This window comes from Borostomias antarcticus (assembly GCF_949987555.1).
Source record: "Borostomias antarcticus genome assembly, chromosome: 5".
NCBI classification, from domain to species: Eukaryota; Metazoa; Chordata; class Actinopteri; order Stomiiformes; family Stomiidae; genus Borostomias; species Borostomias antarcticus.
The window spans coordinates 16,380,073-16,404,232 of NC_140238.1; the positions used below are offsets into that span (position 1 = coordinate 16,380,073).

The 24,160-nt window shown below is 42.2% G+C and overlaps 2 protein-coding genes across 2 annotated transcripts; one reads left to right on the plus strand and one right to left on the minus strand.

The window, feature by feature from the left end:
• Nucleotides 1–1,128: 1,128 nt before the first annotated feature.
• Nucleotides 1,129–6,977, plus strand: marc1 (mitochondrial amidoxime reducing component 1). Its single transcript, XM_084438657.1, has 7 exons — nucleotides 1,129–1,422; nucleotides 2,816–2,986; nucleotides 3,305–3,470; nucleotides 3,573–3,713; nucleotides 3,894–3,955; nucleotides 4,235–4,306; nucleotides 4,499–6,977. Exons 1-7 carry the CDS (start codon nucleotides 1,178–1,180, stop codon nucleotides 4,623–4,625), a joined length of 984 nt encoding a protein of 327 aa, XP_084294783.1. The 5' UTR covers nucleotides 1,129–1,177; the 3' UTR covers nucleotides 4,626–6,977.
• hhipl2 (HHIP-like 2) lies at nucleotides 6,365–18,770 on the minus strand (the record flags this gene model as incomplete). The annotated part of the gene is made up of 10 exons (XM_084438967.1): nucleotides 6,365–6,427; nucleotides 8,573–8,739; nucleotides 9,156–9,238; nucleotides 11,657–11,738; nucleotides 11,863–12,008; nucleotides 12,151–12,277; nucleotides 12,469–12,800; nucleotides 12,914–13,057; nucleotides 13,473–14,125; nucleotides 18,528–18,770. The coding sequence occupies 10 exons, from the start codon at nucleotides 18,768–18,770 to the stop codon at nucleotides 6,365–6,367; spliced, it is 2,040 nt and encodes a 679-aa protein (XP_084295093.1).
• Between the last annotated feature and the right edge of the window lie 5,390 nt (nucleotides 18,771–24,160).

The following is a 24,160-nucleotide window of genomic DNA, read 5'->3' on the forward strand; positions in this document are numbered from 1 at the left end:
TTTAATTAGCTTCATTGGTAACATGTGTGCTCCCCTTTCTGTCTCAGTAATCCCTTTGGAACAGGTTAGTGTATCATATCCTCACGCTCCACTATGTCTACACATTCCTGCTGCACCACTGAAGTTGTCTGTTGCTAGACCATCTCCTACCTCTGCTCCAAAGTGCCTGGGATAAGTGCCCATTCTCTGTATGGTGTGAGGAGCGATGTGCCGAGTGGATGCAGAGTGTCCACGTAGGTGGTAGTCATATAGGTGGTCATATAAGTACAGCATTAGTTATATAGTTGAGGTTTCTACACCCCTATGATGCTGTAAAATAGGCTGATGCAAATCTTGTTATAATGGCTATTGAATAGCCTACAAAATGGTGCACATACTGCTAGGTCCTATACATTGTGGGAATTATATAAGCAAATATCTAACATCAAAATAGATTCACATGAATTAGTATAGGCCTATTGTTTGCATGTTTATTTTACATCAAAGGCAGAAAAATCCAACAATAATAGCAGAAGCATAGATCTGAAGCTTATTAAACTGTCTAAATATAATTTAGTAATTGCAATGGCTTGAACATCAAGCACATTTTGTAGGCTAAGTATATAGGCTATAAACATTTTCATCAGGCTCAGTACAATCCTTCGACTAGAATGCAAAGAGTGGCCTTGTCAGCTGCCACAGTTGCAATGCTTGCATAACACAACAGCAACAGGGTTGATGCTAGAATGGATCATCTGGAGGGAGTGGGGGAGGGAATTCCACTACACATCAACCAATCACAGCACTAGGCAGCTACTGGGTTAGACGCAGACACAGGGGTCAGGCTGGTTTATGACATTGGACCCTGGAGTGGGGCTACTTGGGTGGCACTGAGTGGGTGCGGTCCGCATATCGCAATACTCCTGCTCAGGCATGCTTGCCTCTAGGCTCATGGGCAAGCAGGGGAACTGATCAATGCTCACTGCCCGCACGCCTCCGCACGCTGTGAGCATTTGATGATAATTATGTAGAAGAGTTCCCGCCCCTCCTCCCTCCGGACGTGTTCAACGCACTACCATTTCTGTTTCAATAAACGTTTTGCTGCGTTTTGTCCCGGGCTGAACGCACCCCAGTCCAATGTGCAACACAACACGCACTTGCCAAGCAACAATAGTTTGGTCACAAGAAGACTCCTAAAATGGACTTAAAAGAGCTACTAAATGCTCTCACCGATAGAAAAGCTCTTCTACTGGTTGGAGGCGTAACCATTACTGCTCTCGGCTTGGGACTTGGATATAAGTACTTTCGAAAGCCAAAGAAAGTTACGCGTGTGGGGATTGTTTCGCAGCTTCTCATACACCCTCTAAAATCTGGAAAAGCTGTGTCCGTGGCTTTGGCAGAATGTCAAGAAATAGGTCTGAAGTACGGAGAGCTTCGAGATCGGTAAATCTCTCGCATTTGTCAGGTTCTTTATTGATCGTTGAGACGAGTGGCTTGTTGAATTGAAACACTAGGCTACATCTTTCAAGTGATGGAGTGCAAAAGTAACTGTTCTGATCCGTTAATTCTAACATTCGACACCAGTGAAATAACGTAGGCTATAGCCCACATTAGGCTACATAGATCAATAAGTGTTCTTCCCCACTCACTGGAACCGGGGAGGGGTGAGTGGGGGGGACATTTATGGAGCGTAATAGCTGACATCTACGTGTGGCTTTGAAGTAGGTTTTCTTTCGTTTGGTGGGTGTGTCAGAGGTGTATACCCAATCAGCAGACTGATACTGTAATATGAAAATAAGGGAGTTGCAAAGACAAGACAGTTCTCCTCTCAGCTAAATAAGGCACGTCAGCTGTCACACTCCATAGACGCAAAGTAAAGAAAAAAAAAAAGCAATAGGCCTATCATAGACATGCGTGTGCACATACAGTAATTGAGTGCACCTCTGATACGTACCTACGTGACATCTGACGTCTGACATCGCCTGTATTCTCCATCAACACAATAGGGGGGTGGCAAACGTATACACAAATATAGACACGTCAGTTCTCCTCTCTGCTTAGTCCTAATCAAGTTCTAATGTCAGCTATCACACCCCATAGACAATAGATTGACCCCTATATGTGTGTGCATGCGTGCGTCCATCAAACATGTACCAGAGCCCACCACCTGGGGGCGCTCGCCACAATTCAATTTTCCCATTGATTGGGTAACACCTCTGACACACCCACCAAACGATCAAACATTTTGCTTTGTACATATAGAAGACTGAAAATATAATCTATTCTATTCAGGGGGTCTACTTTCAAATCCACAGAGTTCAGAGCTTGAGGTGTTTAGAAGCTCTTTTGGTGATTTTAGATCTTATACCTTGTAGAATGCATTGAGCAGTAACACTACATGGACAGAGGGAGGCATAGACCAAATGAACAGTAGTACTGTATGAAGTGCTTTCTAAATAAAACGAATTATTATTATTCATAGTATTATTGTTATTATTATTAATAATTATTATTATTATACCATATTATTGCATGGCCTTTTTTTTTTTTTACGTTTTCATTATGTAGGCTATTTTTCTCTTACAGAAAGTTTAAATCATGAGGCAAATTTTTTATTAACTATTAATCACTGATATACATACACATATACATATATACATACATATTTACATTATATACATTTCAGACCATAACAAAAATATGACTATATGCCGACTCTATAGATAAACTAGAAAAGCCCACTCCACTTACACATTCAACAATTTCACATGCAGACGACATGCATCCTAGGTGTGGGGCGCAGGTTCACTGTGCACTTGTCTTGTTCATTATGCAGGCACTGGCTGGTCATTACAGAGAATGGTCAGATGGTGACAGGCAGACAGGAGCCGCGCCTCGTCCTGGTGTCACTGACTGTTGAGGGAGGACAGGTGTGTCTCAACGGTCCAGACATGGAGGAGCTAAGGTTTCCTGTTCTGCAATCCGAAAACCCTATCATAGACTGCAGGTCAAATAATTAAACAGCTCTTACTCTGTCTAGCCACCTAGACAATACTTTACTATACTCTACACATGCTGTACTGTACGTATGGATGTATATACTGTAGTCCTTGTTCTTCTTTTTATGCTTGTTGCTACTATGCATATTCTCTATCTGCATTTTCAACCTTTGCTGTAATTTTTCCTCTTCCGAAATGCAAAATTTTCCCCTAGCGGGATCATTAAAGTATCTATCTATCTAATATTTGACATGCTGACCAACATTATAACATCCCCACGTTTCCAAATGTGTGACCATAAGTTTGCTGTTGAATTTGTGTCCCAGAGTGTTTAGTGCTGACATTCAGGGCAGAGACTGCGGGGATGAAGTCTCCAGCTGGCTCACTCAATACCTGGCAGCAGAGAGACCCTTTCGCATGGTGCACTTTGAACCTCACATGAAGCCCAGGAGACCAGGGGAGAAAGAACCTCTCTTCACACAGAATGAGAAGGTACACTTCTCAAGGGCTAATTACTGGTTAAATTCACTGTTTGTGATAATCAGTGATAACATTTGACTAGCTGACAGCTGGTGTCTTATCACATACCCCTAGGTGGCGTACCCAGACGTTGCTCCTATAATGCTGCTGTCTGAACCGTCTGTGAAGGACCTTAGCAGCAGGCTGGAGAAAGATGTAACGGTGGAACGATTTCGACCCAATATTGTCATCAGCGATTGTGACGCATTTGATGAGGTACTGTAGAGTATCCACGCTAGCACATTGTAGGAACACATTTTGCATATCATCTTTTTTAATCTATAATTGAAAATACAGCACGATTTGTCTGTTGAAACTTGTGCAGATTATATCTTTGTTCTTCTCTATGGTGTTGACTAACAAAAAAAAATGATATCAACTTTTTTTTGGGGCAAGGATTCCTGGGATGACATCCAGATCGGTAGTGTGCGAATGCAACGTGTGATGGCCTGTGGAAGGTAATGTGTCAATAACCTAGAATCATCTATGACCAGGTCTACTGGAATTCAAACATGTTCATTTTACTGGTATTGTGTACAGTATGTACATGCTCAAAGATAAATTCATCCTTTGGTTTTAAGGTTGGTGCAAATGGCTGTAAAAAAAGAAAAGAAAGGCAAACTGCAATTATATGAATGATTTCCATTTTAGTGCACAAAATGCACTGCACTCCAGTCACAAAGCGGTTTGGCCAGGGTAATCATCAGGTGCTAACCAAGTATATATATCTTTATCAGGTGTGTTTTCACCACTGTTGACCCAGAAACCGGAATAATAACTAGGAAAGAGCCACTGGAAACACTCAAAAGGTAAAAATAACTGCATGGTAGAAACACTCACTGTTGTCATATAGGTGGTCATACAGAAAGTTGCCTGTTGAGATATTTATCTGATGAGACTTCTGCTACTGAAGAAATAGCCTATCTTATTGCTTGAATTTGAACTAGAATAATGTGGTAACTATTGCATAATTTAAGTTGTCAATTTACCTTGTTTTATAGCTATCGACTGTGCGAACCAGATGAGAAACACATTTACAAAACTTCCCCACTCTTTGGACAGCTGTACACTGCCAAGGAGACTGGCATCCTTCAAGTTGGAGATGTTGTGTACAAGATCAGTCATTGAGATTGGTAGAACAAACATCTTGGGTTCCCCTGATAATGGTTTGGTTAAATCTTAAGATGTATTTGTGGTGTAATCAATCATCTTTATCTCTGTAAAATCATTTGCTAAGAATTTGGTATACTTTATAAGAACAGTGAACAGTGAAAATGACTTACTGTAGATACAGTAGTTGAGGAATAGAAGCTGTCAATTAATATTGAAACTATTTTGGGGTTTTAAGGGAAGCACTTTATACATCTGAGAATTAATTAAAATATTCTATCAACATTGTATTGAATTCTGTGTATGAATGGTGTATGGTGCTTAACTGGCTGAATATTTATATTATAATATGTGTCAAGTTAGGGATGTTCCAAAGAATCAACATGAAATTCACATGAGCACCACAACACCTACAGTAACTGTATGCACTAACAAGGTTTTCCAGCACACAAATTTGACCCCTGTTGCAATACTGTATGTTGGGTCTATTGTACTTCAAACAACATGTAGTTGCAAAACTATTAGCAGTGTAAACCCTCAGAGAAGGCCATCTGCAAAGCTTAGTACTGTAATACCTCTACTGTACTGTCAGCTAAACTGGCCTGCTTTGAGTAGGAGACGTGTACAGTACAAGATCAGGAAGGTGAGCAGTGACCCACATGGAGAACAGTTGTACATTTCCCTCAGGATTCCAGGCCAGCTGACAATGAGCAAAGTGTCAGATGTTTTTGCCCAGTAGAGAGCAACCTATCATCGCCTCAGATTACCATAGGGGGGAGTCTACCTCACTATCCCTGTGATCCACACACTGGCTCTGCCATTACAAGATATTTTAAATGTTTTACCCAAGGAGATGATTACCAAGAAACAAGAAATAATGTATGCATTGCAATCTTGGAGTGTGAGGTCATCAACCACAATAACATAAGCTATTGACACTAGAGAAAGTACATTTGTATTCTGTGCAACAGTACATTGTCGTTAGTAATGGTTCTGCTGGATACAATTACATTTTTAGTTTCTGTCAGAATCCTTCTCTTGTTGCACAGCAGCAAGTCAGACATAATAAAAAATACTAAAAAAGGTAGGATAGTAAGGTATACTGTTTTTTCTGGCAGTGGCAGTTGATCATTTAGGGTTAGGGTAGGTGAAGGAATGGTGTTACATTTCTCACAAACTTGTGATAGGTGCACCGCCGTCATGAGTGATGAGGTAATAGCAACAGTATGTTGGCTTCATTTTTGAATAATAAAGAAAGCGAGGATAGTGCTGCCACTCTACTTCTTACTATTGGCACTTAAGTGATGACACTGTGGTTCACACCACACCGTAAGGGAATGTTTGAGCCAAGTGGCTGCACAAACAAGACTATCAATAATGAAAACTGTCTCCGGAATACTATAAGCTCTCTCTGATCTGGGTGGAGTGATAGATAGTTTAATGATCTTTGTTGCACCTACTGTATACAGACAACATATAAGCACAGTAAGGCACAAAAGGCGTGATCAGTACTATTTAGAGTAGTAAAAACCCAGGCTACAATCTTGGCTGTACCGTCAATTCAAGTCAATCAGGCTTTCAAATCAAATCAAGCTGTGTGTCTATTCAAGTCATATCAGGAATGTTAACTGTCCTGTCCAATAAATGTCTGAGCACCAAAATATATGTCTTAGCTCACTCCAAGCTGGCTCAGGTTCAGGTTGTCCAGCCAGTCAGAAGATGCATTGAACAGCCTGATGGCAGCTGGTAGGAAGGACCTACAGAAGCTCCCCGTAGAGCACTATGACAGGATCAGTCTGCTGCTGAAGGTGCTCCTCTGCCTGACCAGAGTGTCATGTAGAGGGTGGGAGACATTGTCCATGATAACCATCAGTTTGGCCAGCATTAAACACGCAAATGGTACATGAGTGACAGCAGTTTATGATATTCTATTTTTCAACATGATCATAGTGATCATGAACTGATCTTCTACTCTGATCAAAATGATTTGAACATTAAGTACAGTAAAAATGAGACTTTAAATCAACATGCACCACTTCTCAACATGAATTGTGAGCCCCGCTAAATATCTCTAGGAATCCAGTTCTAAGCAGGGGGCCAGGCCAAGTCTTTGGGAGGTGACATTGTCGGCTGGGACAGTGCTGTCCCCAGGGATATACTGTAGGATGGGACACCTCTGCTCTATACAGAGAAATAAAGTTATGATGCCTGTTATTCAATAACTTTTCCCCTATGCAATAATTGATCTGGAATGTACAGTACTGTAGTGTCTATTTTTGCCTTGTTTCAGTTTTTGTCGTTGTTGCTTCTTAATTTCTTTATTTTGTTTCTAAATATTATTAATTATTAAAAATTCTAATGCTTTGTTATATGACATCTTATCATTTAATTCATTTCTTTATTCATAAAAAAATCCCATGAAGATCTTACTATGTATAAGATGCAAATTAACATGCATGTCACTGCATGTCACCTGAAATTTCAACAGAGCAGTTTTTTTACATGTACTCAAAAAACAACGTAATGACAAACTGTGTGCAACATTTGATGAGTAGCTGCACCAGAGATAAGAGATCACAGATAAGAGTACTCACTTGCCTGTCATCCTGAAAAACGATACCCTGCTCTGAAAAGTGTTCTCGCAGGAAGTGTCTCTTAAGACCTTGAAGAAATGGCTTTGGGCACATTATTCAGGATCTACAAAGAACTAAATCAATGTTCTGACAGGTCTGCTATTGCTACAGTCCCAAGGTCACAGCTTCAGAATCTAGTCAAATATATGGTATAATTGGTATGTTGGCAGTAGCATCACTTTTAACTTGTGCTCTAAATGGCCCTACTGTATATCGTCTGATAAAAGCTAATACAAGTTACATTAGGTGGTGCTTTTACCAAGTGTTCATTTACTAAGTGAATCTGAGTTAAATTGTACACCTGTTTTTCAAGAGGGAATTAAATCAACATAGCAATGTCAGCTACAGTAGATCATTTCATAATCTTGCTGTCTTTTAAGAAGATGAGATGAAAAGATATACTGTATGCCTGTGAAAAGTTAAGTCTGACAACATGACAGGGAAATCTTTCTCTACATACATACTGTACATTTGACAAATACAGTCTGAGGCAGAGATCAGATCCTTTAATTGAGCTTTAATTGGGATCAGTGTGTGGAGAATTATAGAGGACTTCAGAGAAGCTCACAGTGTGTTTTTGTGTTCGTTTGTTGACTAGTTCCATCTTTAGCTTTAACACAAAAATATTTATCTGAATTAATTACTTGACCACCGTTCAAAGTAACTGGACTAAAAAAGACATTCACATTACATGAATGCAATTGCAGTGAAAATGTTTGCCATAGAACAAGAATGTTCTGCAGTTTATTCTGTCTTAGGAACATGATCAATTCAACACCAGTAAGAATATAGTGTAGTACCATACAAACATGAATATGACTGATACTCAGGATAAGCAATACATTTTCAATGAACCTAAAGACTTTTCACATATACTTTATTTTTCTGCATTTTCTTGGGGGTGACATCAGATGATGCCCTGCTTCTCTTGAAGGCCTTCTTAGTTCCTTTGATAGGTACTCTGGTCTTCTGATCTTTGCTTACCATGTCATGTCCAGACAGCTTTTTTACAGCTTTCTTAAAAGTGGTTGCTTTCTTTGTCTGCACTTTGGCTGGCTTTATTAGAGGGGTCTTACTCTTTGACTGATGGTTTTTAGCTTTGGCTGTTTGCTTGTTGAGTTTTATTAGAGGGGTCTTACTCTTTGACTGAAGTTTTTTAGCTTTGGCTGTTTTCACGGGGGAGGGTTTCTTTGTCTGCACTTTGGCTGTTTGCTTGTTGAGGGTTTTCAGAGGAATCTTTTTTGTTCGTGCTTTGGCTGTCAGATTCTTAAGAACTATATTTTTACTCTGTTTAATTAATTCTGGCTTTTGAGCTTTGGTTGTTGTCTTCACTATTTTATCATTGGCTTTCAATTTAGGGGACAGAGAAGGGCTAAGAGTATTTTCCTCTGTTGTTCTTGAGGTAGGTTTGGTCTGGCTTGTGACTGGTGGCTTGGTGGTAAGCTTGAATTTTATAGGTGGTGGTCTCGTAGGTTTCTCATCTATGGCCAGCACTGTCACTGAAATTACAAAGGCCTATATGTTAGTATATAGACATTTTGACCTCTTCTGTGCCTTACATCAATTGAATCCCGAAGACACATAAAGTGTATACTGTATGTTGTGATCAAAATGTTTGGCTTTGATGAAAGAGTGTGACATTTTCTTTCTCTTTTGTTTCATGTTAAAATAAGACATTGCTTTTATAGTTTTATAGAAATCTCAGTCCCATTATACAACTTGGCAACATGTACAGGCAAATGAAATGAATGTAAATAGATGGTGCTGGGGACAATCTTTCTAAATTTGTGTATTATGAAATAGCTTGCCAAATTAGATTCACCCTCCAATGTTTGCCTAACTAGTGAATTATTAATTATTTAATGCATTAAAACCATTCAAAGAAGATCAACGCAGAGGAGCATTTATTACTTACATTCCTTGGGTATAAACGGCACCTTTTTCCCTTTCACTTTCACAGGGAGAGGTTTATATTTGCATTTCCCTGGTGGTGCCCTCCTGTAAGAACCACAAGAATGAGAAATTGTCAGGTAAGGTTGGCACAGAAGCACTTTTTGTTATATTTTTTGCCTTTCTCATTACATCCCTACAGCAATCAATAAACTAGAAATGGTGCTCAGAGAGCACAGACTTCCGCCCATGAACGCATTTCGTGGCCAGTGGCGTATTTAGGCATGGGCAACATTGGCAGCGGCAAATCAGGGATCAGAACTGCCCCCCCCCCCGCTCAACAACCTCAACAACTTGACAGTTGACAGCCCGTTCATTTCACGTGTGAAAGTGAAAGTGTTCCATCTCACCGTGTCGGCTCTGGGCTGGGGGGGGGGCGCCGTAGCGGGGGTTCGCCCAGGGTGGCATCTAAGCTAGAAACGCTACTGTTCGTGGCTCTATGCGTGCGCACGTGCGTGTGAGCAGGACATGTTTGGTATTGCATTCATTAGGTCAAGAGCTTTATGCCAGTCCAAATCCTATGTCTCTGTGACCGTCTCATGGTGAGATAAGGTGTTTTAATTCCCCTTATTGACAATGAATGGGGGGAATTTTTCGCTCCCCACGTCCAAAAAATGAATGAAGTGGTGAATGGCTGGCCATGTTTGGGAGGCTTGTGGACCCATCCCATGATTCAGATCCACTCCAAAATTGAATGGGTTCTAAATTAGCTCATGCTACACCACTCTACTGACTTTCATGAAAAGCGATCTGGTAGTTTTCGCGTAATCGTAGTCCAAAAAATGCATAGTGGTGAATGGCCGGCCAGGATGTGTTTGGGCGGCTTGTGGACCTGCCTTGTGATTCGGATCCGCTCCAGAATTTAATGGGTTGTTAGTTGGCCCATGCTATGAGTTTCATGAAAATCTGTGTGGTAGTTTTAGCGTAAACCTAGTCTAAAAAATGAATAGAGGTGAATGGCCGGCCATGTTTGGGTGGCTCGTGGACCTGCCCTGTGAATTGAAACTTGGGTTTACAAAATGTAATGGGTTCTAAGTTGGCCCATGCTACATCCCTCCACCAAGTTTTATGAAAATTGGCCTGGTAGTTTTTGCGTAATCCTAGTCCAAAAAATGAATGGTGAATGGACAAACGAGGAGACCCGCCCTGTGATTCGTATCCGCTCCAAAATGTAATGGGTTCTAAGTTGGACGTTGCTACACCCTTCCATTGAGATTCATGAAATTCGGTCTAGTAGTTTTTGTGTCATCCTAACAGACGAACGAACAAACAAACAAACAAACAAACACCCGCCACCGAAAACATGACCTCTCGTCCTGCGCTGTCGCTGGGGCGGAGGTAATACATTGCTCTGACACTAAAATTAATAAATCATTTCGAGTTGCCAACCGCAACCTACAGTAGGAGTGTAATTTGTTTTACCCCTGCTTGGATGAGTGGCTTTAGAGGTAGGCCTGAAGGGAGGAGCAGGGATTTTGTCAGTTGCATTTTTCAAATTCTTTGAAGTCACAAAACACCTACTGCACCTTTAATAAGCCATGTGCAGTTAACTGACACAAATAATTGTAATCACAATACAATGCATTCAGTAAATATTGTCCAGTATTGTAAAGGCACTTGCAAATGGCAAGTTCTATTGCAAGCCTCCCAAAACCCACTGCAGTGCAATCTATTGAAATGGAGCTTGGAGCTCCAGGTGCTTGTCTCATGACAAAACCTAGATAATGTGATCTTTACTGGGGCCCTCACTGGTGCACTGGAATCTCTGGCTATTAGTGTTGCTCTGAATCCAATACAGATGTTGCACTAAGGTGTTACCCCCAAAATGTGACCAGATAGATAGAACTATAATGAATTTGGCCAAATTATGCTAATACTCTACTTTTGTGTGAATCAGTTTAAATAGGGTATACTACTATTTCATCATGTGACCCAATTACTTTGCAACAGTAGATATGTTTATACTTTAGTGACTTGACCTGAATCTTTACACTGTACACAACGCCTATCCAGGGTAAAAAAAAACAACAACACATGGCTTAGAATGAAGAAAAGCAGAGATTTCAAGATGGATGGAAAGAATGGAAAACATCTGATAGGTTCTAATGATTATATCAGTCCTGTAGTATATGATGACACAAAGAGGTCACATGGCTCAAAGTCATTTCTGACACGAGTGCAGTGCATTGAGTTACACAATGAGACCCCAGAATCATTCCTTCATATAATGCGTAAAAGAGTGAGCCTGGGTGAATTATACAGTTACAGTATGGGTCAGAATCAATGTGCCCCGAATTGCCTTAAGTGCCTATGGGGTTGCAGTTTATCTATATCTGATATCACAACCATCCATATATTCATCCTCATTATAGGTGTGCTCTTGACATAGGAAAGTTTATCTCATTGCTAGTCACAACCAGTCTCGGCACAAACATTAATCATGTTCCTATTGCTGGTATACTGTACCTGGATGGATCCATGAACTTGTAAACCGTTCCGAAGGGGGACATAGCACTAGGGTATGAGGTAGCGAGAAAATACAATTCACCTGAAGAGAAAGAATAAAGGGTATGGAACCAAACACTTACAAACAGGGGCACAACAGCAGTATATCAAACTGTAGTATGCCAGAGCAAGCCAGGCTTTATGACATTCCAACTCTCAGAGATTACCTGCTTCATCTTCAGCAAAGGATATTATGAACTTGTGGTGGTGATTTACAAGTCCAGGAAAAGAGCATGTCTTTGTATCGCCCATACACACACTCCTCTCTTTCCAGGTTCCAGTTTTCTTATCTTCTTGCAAGGCCATAATTCGACTAGATTATCAACAGGAATTAGTTCAGTTCAATCAACGGTTCAATGCATTTCATTTAATCAGTTTCATCAGACCCCTGTGAGACTAGCTGCCATGTACTGTAGGCATAAATTAAAGGGGATTAACATGCAGAATAATCTTACCCACTCATGAAATCTCCAAAGATGTACAGGCCATTCAGGTTGGGAGAATCACATCCTCTGTACACGTAGCCCCCAGTCACTGATTTCCCAACATGGTGGTCATATGCAAATATTGGGAGGATGTCATCTATTAATGGGAGGAATTAAATCTTACTATATTATTATTAGATTCTAGCATTTGGTTATCTTAACCCTCAGTGGTGAAATGGATTACTGTGAATTGAAAACATAATAGCAAACAGTATTGATTTAGATTTAAAACAATATAATTTATTGCACACAGGTAACATTGCTACTGTATAAGATCATGCAGCTCACCTAGTGAAGAGTTATGGCACAGCTTGAGATCATAACATTCAAATCCCTCTTTAGCTCTCCATCCGTAATTTCCACCACGCACAATAATGTCTATCTCCTCATAGCGGTTTTGGCCCACGTCTCCGCAGAATATCCTGCCCCTGCCATAGCGTCCAAAAGGGTCTCCGCGATCCACACTACAGCGCCACATGTTCCGGACTCCATATGCGTACACCTCCGGACGTGCATCTGAGTCTCTGATGAAAGGGTTATCTTGTGGTATTCTGTATGGCCTTCCATTGGTGTCACTTCCATCTACATCAATACGTAGGACTTTACCCAGCAGAGCACTCCTAGAGTAGATTGAAGTGAGTAATCACAGTTTTTTTTTTAAACTATAGTTACTGTAAGAGCATATTGATTGATTGAACTGAAGGTGTCAGGAAACACAGTTGAACAGCCTTACTTGTTTTGAGAATTTCCATACTTCCCAAATGGGTCCCCCGCTTTTCCACCATCCCCAGTAAAGATGTGCAAGTATCCATCAAGACCAAACAGGAGCTGTCCGCCATTATGATTGGCTGCTGGTTCATCAATCTCAAGCAAAACCCTGGATGAAATAAGAGTGAGTTCATCAGTAACTCATGAACTACAGTATATCGAATGGCATTGTAATGGGTTAGCTTATCTCATCTCTTCATTTTATGACCAGTGATCATTCCATATTTTATTTGAAAGCTGATCCCGGAACTGTCTTTGGTTCCACTTATCTCAGCCAGCTCAACACTTCCTTTATTCTATGTCTTGAGTCATTTCATCCTACAGTGAGTGAAGACTCTCAGATGCACAGAGCATGCTCATGCATGTCACCTGCGGTGTAAACACAGCTAAGGGATGATCCAGAGGGTGCATTTAAAGTGTCGTTACAAAATAATGTCAGGTTGAAATGTTTTCATTTTTACGCGTCAACACCAACACATCAAAGCAAACCTGTCGGCGGGAAAAATCCCCCCAACCATCCTTACCTCTCAGAGAGAGGATCAGCCATGTTCATATCATGTGCCGACACCCTCATCTCGCTGATCCGCACCTTCTCCAGTCTGCCGTTGACTAGTATGGAGTAGTAGATGAAGAAGCGGCCATTTTCTCTGTACAGTGGATGGAAGGCCAGGCCCAGGAAACCCCTCTCATCCCCCAGCCACGGGGTGGTCAGAACCTCCCCGCTCATGTCCAGGAAGGGCTGCTCCAGGCGGCTGCCATCGCGCAGGTAGACCCACACAAATCCTATCTGCTCGGCTATGAACATCCGATGGGTGTCATCGCCACTGTGGAGCATGAGCACGGGGTTCCGGAGACCGTTGGCCACCTCAGTCAGGCACAGCTGCAGACACCCCTCGGGGTTCTCAACCACTTTGCCCAGTTTGCTGTTGAGGTCAGTGTTCTTGAGGACATTAGGGTAACAGTAATCCTGATCAGCCAGGTTAACCATGTTGCAGAATCTGGACTGGTCCGTTTTGCTGGTTTCCTGTAGGAGCTTGCTGTCTGTCAAAAACTTGACCACATGGTGACATCTGACAACAAACTCTGAGCAATAGCTGAAGCACAATCCAGGAAGTTGTCTGACTGGAGTATAGGGGTCTTCTGCATCATAGAGATGAGCAGCATACGGAGAGCACTCCTGTATGACAGACATGGGAAAGCAGTCTGAAATTACATAATAGCTAACTGTAGCCTAGTAACATTTCAAATTGACCACACATTTATCAATTTATTTATAATCATTATTTTGAAGAACATTGCATGGAACAATATCCAATCCCTACTTTTAGATGCCTGCCTCCAGGCAGTGGCAATTACTGTTGGGATGAAAATATTACAATTTTCAAATCAATTTCAAAAAACATTTAAAAGAAAATGATTTTGAACATTTTAAAGTGATGTCAGATTTGTATATTTTACAGTATTTATTTTGTTGTAGCCTACGCTAATTATTAATTTCACATTTCTCAAATAACCACGCCATGACCTCATGCGACTTGGCGTCCAACATTCAGTTGTTCAGGCGTTGTTGTTAACTACTGCAAAGTGCCCATTCAAAATGCACTCACCATGACATTGTTGCATCCCCCCTTCCATTATTGTATGATGTACATGTGCTTGAAAGAATGTACATGTACAATTGAAAGTACACATGTGCGATGATGACGGAATCGGGTAAAGTGTTCATGAGATGAGTTTAAGTATTATATTAACATTAGCTTCCTGCCAAAATGGTCACATTTTAAATGCCTGATGTTATTTTGTGTGTGTGTGTGTGTGTGGGGGGGGGGGGGGTTCTCTGCCATCTTGGAATGGATCTCTTAGCTGTTAATGCACTACAGGTGTTATCCACTCATGGCAGACTTCATGGGTTCTTAAGGCAAATTTGTTCCCCATGAGGAAAAACATAAGTACCTGGTTTCATACTGTGGCGACCTGGCAAGGATGGGGGTTGTAATTGGTGGAACTGTCAGGGGGGTGGCCCTCTGCACCTGTGTTGGGGACTCTGGCTGCATCGCTGTCTCAGTGAAGAAGGTGCCCTGCTCTGCCATAGTGGACGTGGACGCGATGCCTCTTAGGAGAACTGACCCTGGTGCCAGCCTGGTATGGCTTATGTGCCACATGCGTAACTGGCACCTCGGAAAGGCATGGGTTTGTTTGACTGTGTCTCCTGTTCACTGGGCACTTTGGACCATGGATGTGACGAGTGCAGACGGGAGCAGGGCACACACACAGACGCTATCGTGGCCAGGCATGCTGCAGCGGGCGGGTGGGGAGCCAGCAATGCGGGAGGGGCCCGGTGTGAACTTTGTGTGTTCCCTCGAGGGCGAGGAACTTTGTGGTGAGGGGTTAGTGTAGTGACCTGGCAAGGACAGGGGTCCTATTTGGTGGAACCTCCGGAGGAGTTGCGGGCTCTGCTTGTACTAGAAGAGGGGATTGTGTTTCCGTTTTGTTCTCTCTGCCTATTGTGTCTCTCCCCTTTTACTCATGTGTCTCATCCCCTGAGAGCAGTACGTCTTGTTTAAGTGCACAATAAAACCCCAATATGGGAAGTGCTGCTGCCTCCTGCCTTTCTAATTCATTACAATACATTTACATCAAACAGGGTGAATGAAATTTGTTTTTTAAATTGGTTACTGCAGCGCCACCTACAGACAAATCATGGTCATTCACTTTTTACAATTAGTACGATACAGTAAACGTCCCTTCACTACATTCTACAACATCTGGAACACGCAGGCACCCACGCCAGGATCCTATTTGTGAATTTCAGCTCTGCCTTCAACACCATCCTCCTGGTGTATGAGCTCTCCTAGCTGCATGTGCCCGACTCTACCTGCAGGTGGATCACCGACTTCCTGTCCAACAGGAAACAGCATGTGAAACTGATCAGGAACATCTGCAACTCATGGTCCATCAGCCCCGGCTCCCCCCTAGGCTGTGTTCTTTCCCCCCTACTCTTCTTCCTGTACACGAACAGCTGCACCTCCAGCCATCAGTCTGTCACGCTCCTGAAGTTTGCGGACGACACCACCCTCATTGGACTCATCTCTGAGGGAGATGATTGTAGACTTTAGAAAGAAACCAGCCCCCTCTCCCCCCACCACCACACTGAATGATACCCCAGTGACCACTGTTGACTCCTTCCCCTTCCTGGGCACTGCTATCTCCCGGGACCTCAAATGGGAACTAAACACCAGTTCCCTCATGAAGAAGGCACAGAGGATGTACAGAACTTCCTGAGGCAGCTGAAGAAATTCAGACTACCAAACAAAGTGATGGTACTCGTTTACACCTCCATCATCAAGTCCATCCGCACCTCCTCCATCACCATCTGGACCTCCGCCGCTACAGCCAAGGACAGAGCCAAACTGCATTGTGTCATCCGATCCACTGAGAAGGTGATCGAGTGCAACCTGCCCTCCCTCCTGGTCCTGCAAAACTCCAGGACCCTGAACTGCCAGAACTTTCTCCAACTAAACAAAAATAAAACTGAAGTAATTGTCTTTGGAGCCAAAGAAGAACGATTAAAAGTCAGTGCTCAACTTCAATCAGTAATGCTAAAAACCACAAACGAAGCCCGAAATCTTGGTGTAGTCATGGACTCAGACCTGAATTTCAACAGCCACATTAAGTCAATTACAAAGTCAGCCTACTATCACCTGAAGAATATATCAAGGATCAAAGGATTTATGTCCCAGAAGGATTTGGAAAAACTTGTCCATGCGTTTATCTTCAGTAGACTCGACTACTGTAACGGCATGTATACAGGTCTCTCTAAAAAATCAATCAGACAGCTGCAGCTGATTCAGAACGCTGCTGCTCGAGTCCTCACTAAGACTAAGAAAGTAGAGCATATCACACCAGTTCTAAGGTCTTTACACTGGCTTCCTGTCTATCAAAGAATTGACTTTAAAATACTGCTGTTGGTTTATAAAGCACTGAATGGTCTAGGGCCAAAATATATTTCTGATCTGCTCATATGCTATGAACCATCCAGACCCCTCAGGTCGTCTGGCACAGGTCTGCTTTCTGTCCCCAGAGTTAAAACAAAACATGGAGAAGCAGCGTTCAGTTTTTATGCCCCACATATCTGGAACAAACTTCCAGAAAACTGCAGGTCTGCTGCAACTCTTGGTTCTTTTAAAACAAGCCTGAAGACTTTTCTTTTTGCCACTGCTTTCTAAGAGGAGTTATGTTTATCTGTATACTGCACTGTAACTTTTATTCCTGTATTCTATTTGTCCTGCTTTTTGTTTTAAATGTCTATAATGACTTGCTTTTTGTTTTAATGCTCTTAATTTGTCCTGCCTTTTGTTTTAAATGTCTATAATGTCTTGCTTTTTGTTTTAATGCTTTTAATGTCTCATGTAAAGCACCTTGATTTGCCCTGTGGCTGAAATGTGCTATATAAATAAACTTGCCTTGCCTTGCCTTGAAGCGGGCCAGGAAGATTATGGCCGACCCCTATCCCCCCAGCCATAATCTCTTCGTGCCACTCCCCTCAGGACCATGTCCGCACACTACAGAGGCAGCTTCTTCCCCGTGGCTATCCGTCTCTTCAACGAGGCTTGTGTCCCCCTCTGACTTCCCCCCTCCCCCGTACCACCATGGACCTCGCCACCACTGAAAGACACCGTCGATAGACACTAGCGCATGACCTGAATGTAGCCTACTGTATAGGACGCACCGCACTCACATATCACGCCACACACACATACCCTGTATACACATAAACACACTCACATACACTTAACGCTTTGCATACTCAATGTACAGTACATTGACTGTACTACTTTTGTATATTGTATAGTTCTTTTTTTAGCTCAGTGCACTAGCATTTTGTACTCTCTTTGCACTGTCCTGTTTTTGCACTGTCCTGTCTCGTCCCTGAACGCTGCAATAAACTGATTCTGATTCTGATTAAGCACAGTGCAAGCGAGTCATGGCAAAATGACCTAACAAAATGATTGATGTATTTGCATAAGCTTGCAATAATGAAGCAAATAGCCCCACCACGTAGGCTACCCCCCACTATTTCACCCTCTGACCTAAAATCGCCACTGCCTCAAGGTGTTGGAAGGGAAACATAATCATTATTACACCGCAGCAATAAGATATTTGTGCATACTGTATGGTGCCCAGACCTTGGTCAAAATACTATTTGAAATACTTTCAATTACTTCAGCGTTTGCTTGGAGTATGCCTGGAGTGTCAAGTGGGTCTGCGTGATTGTGAACATTGGTTCCATTGTGCCAGACAAGAACATTCAAGCACAGATAGGCCTAAGTAATTGACGTGATTTCAAATAGCAATTCGACCAAGCTGTGATTGTGGGTTTGATAAATCCAATCCACCCACCCCCTACCAATGAAACATGCATTCATTTGAGCATTAATTGGACACTACACACTTATTGGTGACTACTTCTTTAACCCATATAGGCCTCACCTCAGTGTGAAACTAAGTGTTCATAGTCTAAAGACCGTAAAGCTTAATAAATTAAGATTGTAAAGCCGAGCAAAAAACATGAAATTTACCTGACACATAATTTCTTTCAGCGTGTCACCACAGAGCTCGTACCCCTCGATATCCAAAAAATCAATTATGTCCCAATATCTCTCCGCAATTACATTATCAGTTTTCTGATCACAACAACCGAATTGTTCATACTGAGTGCAGAATTCCAGGTGGTGTGGAGGTTTAAACGGGGGTCGAAAGTCAAGACACTGAGGATGAGACCATATTCCTTGAGGAATGATGAGTAAAAATACTGACAACATCATGAGTTCCCGAGGGCGCAGAACGCGCTCTCTCCTAGTAGATCTCACATCTCCCCGAGCGTGGAAAAATGTGCAACAGGCTGCGTTTGCATGGGGAGCCTCCCGCTTCCTTGTCATTTTTGCCGTATGCTTCAGAAAGAGCCTGTTTGCTCTTCCTCTCATTGAACATCGTGCGTGCGTTCGCGCGCGCGCGTGTGTGTGTGTGCGGTTGGTGTATGTGTGCGTGATGGGGGGTGGGGGGCGTGAGTGGTTGCCTTCTTGAGCAAACATTAAACCAACCGATAATTATGTTTTACAGAGTTGGGGCCCTAGGCTGTTTTTTATGAGCATTATAGCCTACGTGCGGGCCTATGTGAGTCGATTTGACAACATTGTCGCAGCATGTATTTCATGGATTTCATGCATATTTGCCTACAGTCAGTGAAGTGTTACAGTCGTCATATGTCAAATAAATCTTACAAAAGTTGTAAATAAAAATAATAATTCAGCACATTCTGTCTTGATTGTCTAATCATTATTATCATTTAATTAAATTTAAGGTTGAATGATTAACATGATGTTGAGACTCCAGATTGACGTCTGGCTATCATTGTTGTAGTAACGTGACAACACCGTGTATGTTAGTAAAGGATCATTTGTAGTCCACAGCACTACAGGTTTTCAACTAAACCCTTCCTTGGTTGTGGAACCTGTGCTCCCTACAGTACCCCTGGAGTACCATAGAGTGTACTTAATCACATTACAACTATTGTGCACTCACTGCCCTAAAAGTAACCAAGCCAGATCCAGCCTGGCTTATGTGCGTGGCTGTCTTGTTTCTGTTCAGGACTGGTAGGACGGAAGCTAGTCATGCCACTGAAATAGCTGTGAATTGAAATTACATGAAATAATGTCTGATAAATTAAGATAGGTCTTGTCACCTGGACACATCAGTTCCAATGCTTCCAATGCTAATCCAGCAAAATAAGAGCAAGATACCCAGTTGCTCATGAGCTCACAACAACTAGCAGGAGCTTTCATAACATTAATGGTAGCGGTCAGTGGCTAAAGCTGTTACACTGATGATAACATAAAGTCATCGCTACCAGGTCTTGAACCCTGGTCTCCCAGGTGGGAGTCCAATGCTCTCACCACTACTCCATTTGTGCAGTGGAATTCAGCAGGTTGGTTTTGGTGTCCTTCTTCCAGTCCCTAATGTGGGTTGGGATTAGAATAAGGGTTGGGGTTGGGACAGGATCTGACCTATAAGGCAAGGGGTAAAGGTTGGAGTGAAAGGACGAACATGAGTAGGTTTGGGGTATAGTCCCATGAAGTCATCCCCACCGACCCCGGTCTCCCAGGTGGGAGTCCAATGCTCTCACCACTACTCTACTTGTGCAGTGGAGATCAGTGGGTTGATTTTGGTTTACTTCTTGATTTTGGTGTGCTGGGACTACTGTCTCTTGTGGTGCCAACAGAGAGATGTAGGCCAACATTGTCGGGAGGGAGGGAGGCAAAGACATATTACCGAACAGGCCTACCGGGCCCAGGATCTCAGGGGGCCATTTGCATTTCTTGTTGTAGGGACACCGATAGACATTTAAGGTGAGATTCCTTACACAAACATAAAAAACATTAATATTTTGAACAGTTTATAGGGGCCCATGTCTTTTAAAAAAGAAAGAAGCTTGTGTGGGATACATATTTTCTATAGCCTACTCGTTAATCGAATGGGTGGGAATGTAGGCTACCTTTCCATAGATAAATGAGTAGGCTATAAAACTAGTCTATAGAGGGCACTATTAAAGTTTGTGAACTCGAGACAGATCAGTTCACAAGGTCAATTGGTTCAATCCAAGGGCATAGGTTTGCTTATGGACGGTCGGGACATGTCCCTACCAACATTTTGGAGGCCCAAATTGTCCCTACCAACTTTTAAGCAGCCTTGTTCTCATTATCTTTGGAGTGCAGTTATATTAGATCATTTAGGTCTTCCCATAGTTTGGAAGGACAGAATTGGCCGTACCATTTTGAGTGAGTTAGTTTGCATTATGTTCGGAGTTACATTAGACCGTTAGCCTACCCCTTTCCTCCACCGTGAATGTGCCATCCCAGTATTTTTTTAATATTTTTAAACTCACGTTTGATTGGCTCATTTGGCTGAGATAGATTGTTGCATTTTCACTGGATCTGAAGACCAACAGCCTTACAGACAGATGCTGACAGCAACCGTTTAGGTCAGTGGTTCTTAACCTTGTTGGAGGTACTGAACCTCACCAGTTTCATATGCGCATTCACCGAACCCTTCTTAATTGGAAAAATAAAATATGATTTTTTCAAATTCAAAACATAGGTATATATTTTACTGGTGCACAAAATGAACCGTGCATCAACATCACTGTGTTCAAAGAACAAAACCATCAAAACATGATTTTCACACAAAAACAAAAACATAATAATGAATATTTACTGCAAATCAGTGTGACTTCTGCTGTTGCCTTTCAGAGACCAGTTCAGAAATGCGCAGCTTCACCTTGGCAAGTGCCACTCTCATGTCCTTTTCGCAACAAAGTCTGTTCCTTTTCTTAGTTTTTATGTCCAGCATCCTCGAAAAGGATTGCTCGCAAAGATATGTTGTAACAAACGGTATGAAAATCTCCAGAGCTTTCTTAGCAATAACAGGGTATGTTACCATTTGTTGACACCAAAACGTTGAGAGCGTTGTTGTTCTGAAGAGTTGCTGTTGAACCTGGCTCTGCTGAATTTCAATGATTTCATCGAGGTATTCATCATTGACATCTGTTGTCTCAACACTAAACGTGAACGGCTGTCTCACCCATGCTGGATATGACTCTCTTGTAGGGAAGTATCCGTCGAGAGACTTTGCAAGCTCATCTAAGTGCGTGGCAATTGCTTGCTTCAGTTCCGCGGGTACAGAAATCTCTCTGATTCCAGATACATCTTCGATCTTACTTACACAGTCGTCCAGCAGGGGAAAGTTTGCGAAGTTATATTTCTCTGTTCGTCGTTTCCATAACGGTAGCTTTTTTTGAAAAGCCTTCAGGTTTTTCTGCTTCGATGATGTTGACTCCACCGCCCTGCATCTGTTGATTGAGATGATTGAGAGCTGCGAAGATATCAGCCATGTACGCTAAAATGAGAATGAACTCAGAATTTTTGAAGCAATCTGCATGACAATGTTGGTGCTCTTGCAAAAACAGGGCTAATTCCACACGCACGGCAAAAACACGATTCAGCACCTGTCCCCGGGATAACCACCGAACGTTAGAATGGTACAGAAGTACCTCGAATTCAGAGACCATTTCTTTACACAGCTCACTGAAGATGCGGTGCCTCAGAGCACTATTCCGCACATAGTTCACGCATTCCACTACCATTTTTAATACTTCTGCCAGTTTTGGAGGCAAGGTTTTTGTTGCCAACGCATGCCTGTGCAGAATACAATGCGTAACAATGATGTGTGGTGCATCGGCTTTCACTAGCGCACGAAAACCAGACTTTCTTCCCAGCATGACTGGAGCTCCGTCCGAACAAACTGCAGAAACCATATCCCATGAAAGATTGTTGTCTTTGAAGAAGTCATCCACAAGTTTCTTCACATCGGCTGCCTTAGTTGTTGTTGTAAGAGGCTTACAAAATAAAAAATCTTCCTTTATCACGTCGTCTTTCACATAGCGCACGAATACAGCAAGCTGGCTTAGATTGGAAACGTCTGTGGTCTCGTCGAGTTGAAGGCTGAATTTTGACGGGCTTGAAATCAGATCTGCAACTACTTGAGCCAAGATGTCTTTGCTCATGTCCTCTATTCTGTCGCTGATGGTGTCATTTGAAAGAGGAATTTGGGATAACTTAACTTCAGCCTCTTTTCCCAGCATGATATTCGCCGTCTTCAACACAGCTGGTTTTATGAGTGTTTCAACAATGGTGTGTGGTTTGCCCTGCTTTGCGATCAGGTAAGCAACTTCGTACGATGCTGTGAGGATCGGTTTGTTGATGGGTACTGTAATAGAAATGTAACTGATCTAGTCAAAAAAGGATTTACCAAGATTCGCTCAAAAGGTTAAGTCTGGTTTATTGTGAAAAGCATACGAGCGCAAGGACTTCCTGAACAACGCAACAAGGGTGGTGTCCAGCGAAGTGCCCGCTCTGTCTTTTGCTGTGCCTTATATGCAGTCAAACCACAGGTAAGGTGCTTCCAGGATGTGATTGGCTACTCCATTGTACGTCATATGAAATGGCAGGCGTGGCCAAGAGTACAGACATGTGACATGAGAAAAAGGCGGCAATTGGGGACAAAGGATGACAAAGGATGGTTATTCTGTTGTAGACAGATGGCCTTCTGGAAGCCATTTTGTATGTTAGCACAGCTATGTGAATATTTAGGGGAGGTGATGAATTACAAAAGGAGTGAGAGGACAAAGGTTTAAGGTGTTTGGATGTAAATTCCAGAACATTCCCCCATTTGTGCCTGAACAGGCACACAAAAATAAAATATAAAATCCAAACACAAAGTGTAAACATTCAGCTATGCTATACATGTGGAAAGGAAATAATCTCTCCACTAGGTGGAGCAAAAAAAAAAAAAAAAAAAAAATTTTTTTTTTGTGTTTTATTGTGAAATATTTAACAAAAAAAATAGATTATTTTCTTTCCACGTGCAAAATCACGCACCAAAACCCCTTGTTTCAGAAATATGACAGGAAACAAGGTAAAAAAGATGACATGATTATATACTATTTATAGTCTAAAAGTGGACAACCATTCACCAAAAACCTTGATTTAAAGTTTGAACAAGGCAAAAAGATAAATGGTTACCAGTGTAAGAAGGGCAAAAACCTCTTGGTCAATTTAGAGGAAAAACCCAAACTTATTTATAAACTCATGTTTCAACCATTGTAACTCTTGTAAACAAATATGATATTTTTTCAAGATAATTTCAAAGTTCATTCACTCTTGTTGTGAATAATCGCATGTAATGTCCTCTGGATCATAGCTTCCATGTTTGCGTCTCTGAATGTTTAATGTAGGTTCCAGTGTGTGCGGTTAGAGGTGCAGTCATTGCTGTTGAGATTGTCCACGTTGTCATACCACAACCACGAGAAGGAGGTGACCGTCAAGGTCACTCTCCGATTGCTCATCAGAGGAGAGGACAGTGTGGCGGTGACCGCTTTGCCCTTGAGATCTCTGGTTCGGCTGCATGGACCGTCCTCTCAGCTACTTTTGACAGCTATTCCACACAGGCCAGAATGCCCTGGTGCTGATTGTTCCATCTTTGACGGGTAGGTTCACCCCGCAACATCTACTTCTCTTCCATGTTTTTTGGCCTGTTCTCAGGCTGCTCATCTGCTCCTTGATTTGGGACGCAACGGCGTCGTAGTTCTCTCTCGAAG

Excerpts from the sequence above, each read along its gene's own strand:
- marc1 (XM_084438657.1), top strand. The coding sequence starts at position 1,178 with ATGGACTTAAAAGAGCTACTAAATGCTCTCACCGATAGAAAAGCTCTT. Across the intron at positions 3,471-3,572 it reads TCTTCACACAGAATGAGAAG|GTGGCGTACCCAGACGTTGC; the intron begins GTACACTTCTCA and ends ACATACCCCTAG. Across the intron at positions 3,714-3,893 it reads ATTGTGACGCATTTGATGAG|GATTCCTGGGATGACATCCA; the intron begins GTACTGTAGAGT and ends TTTTGGGGCAAG.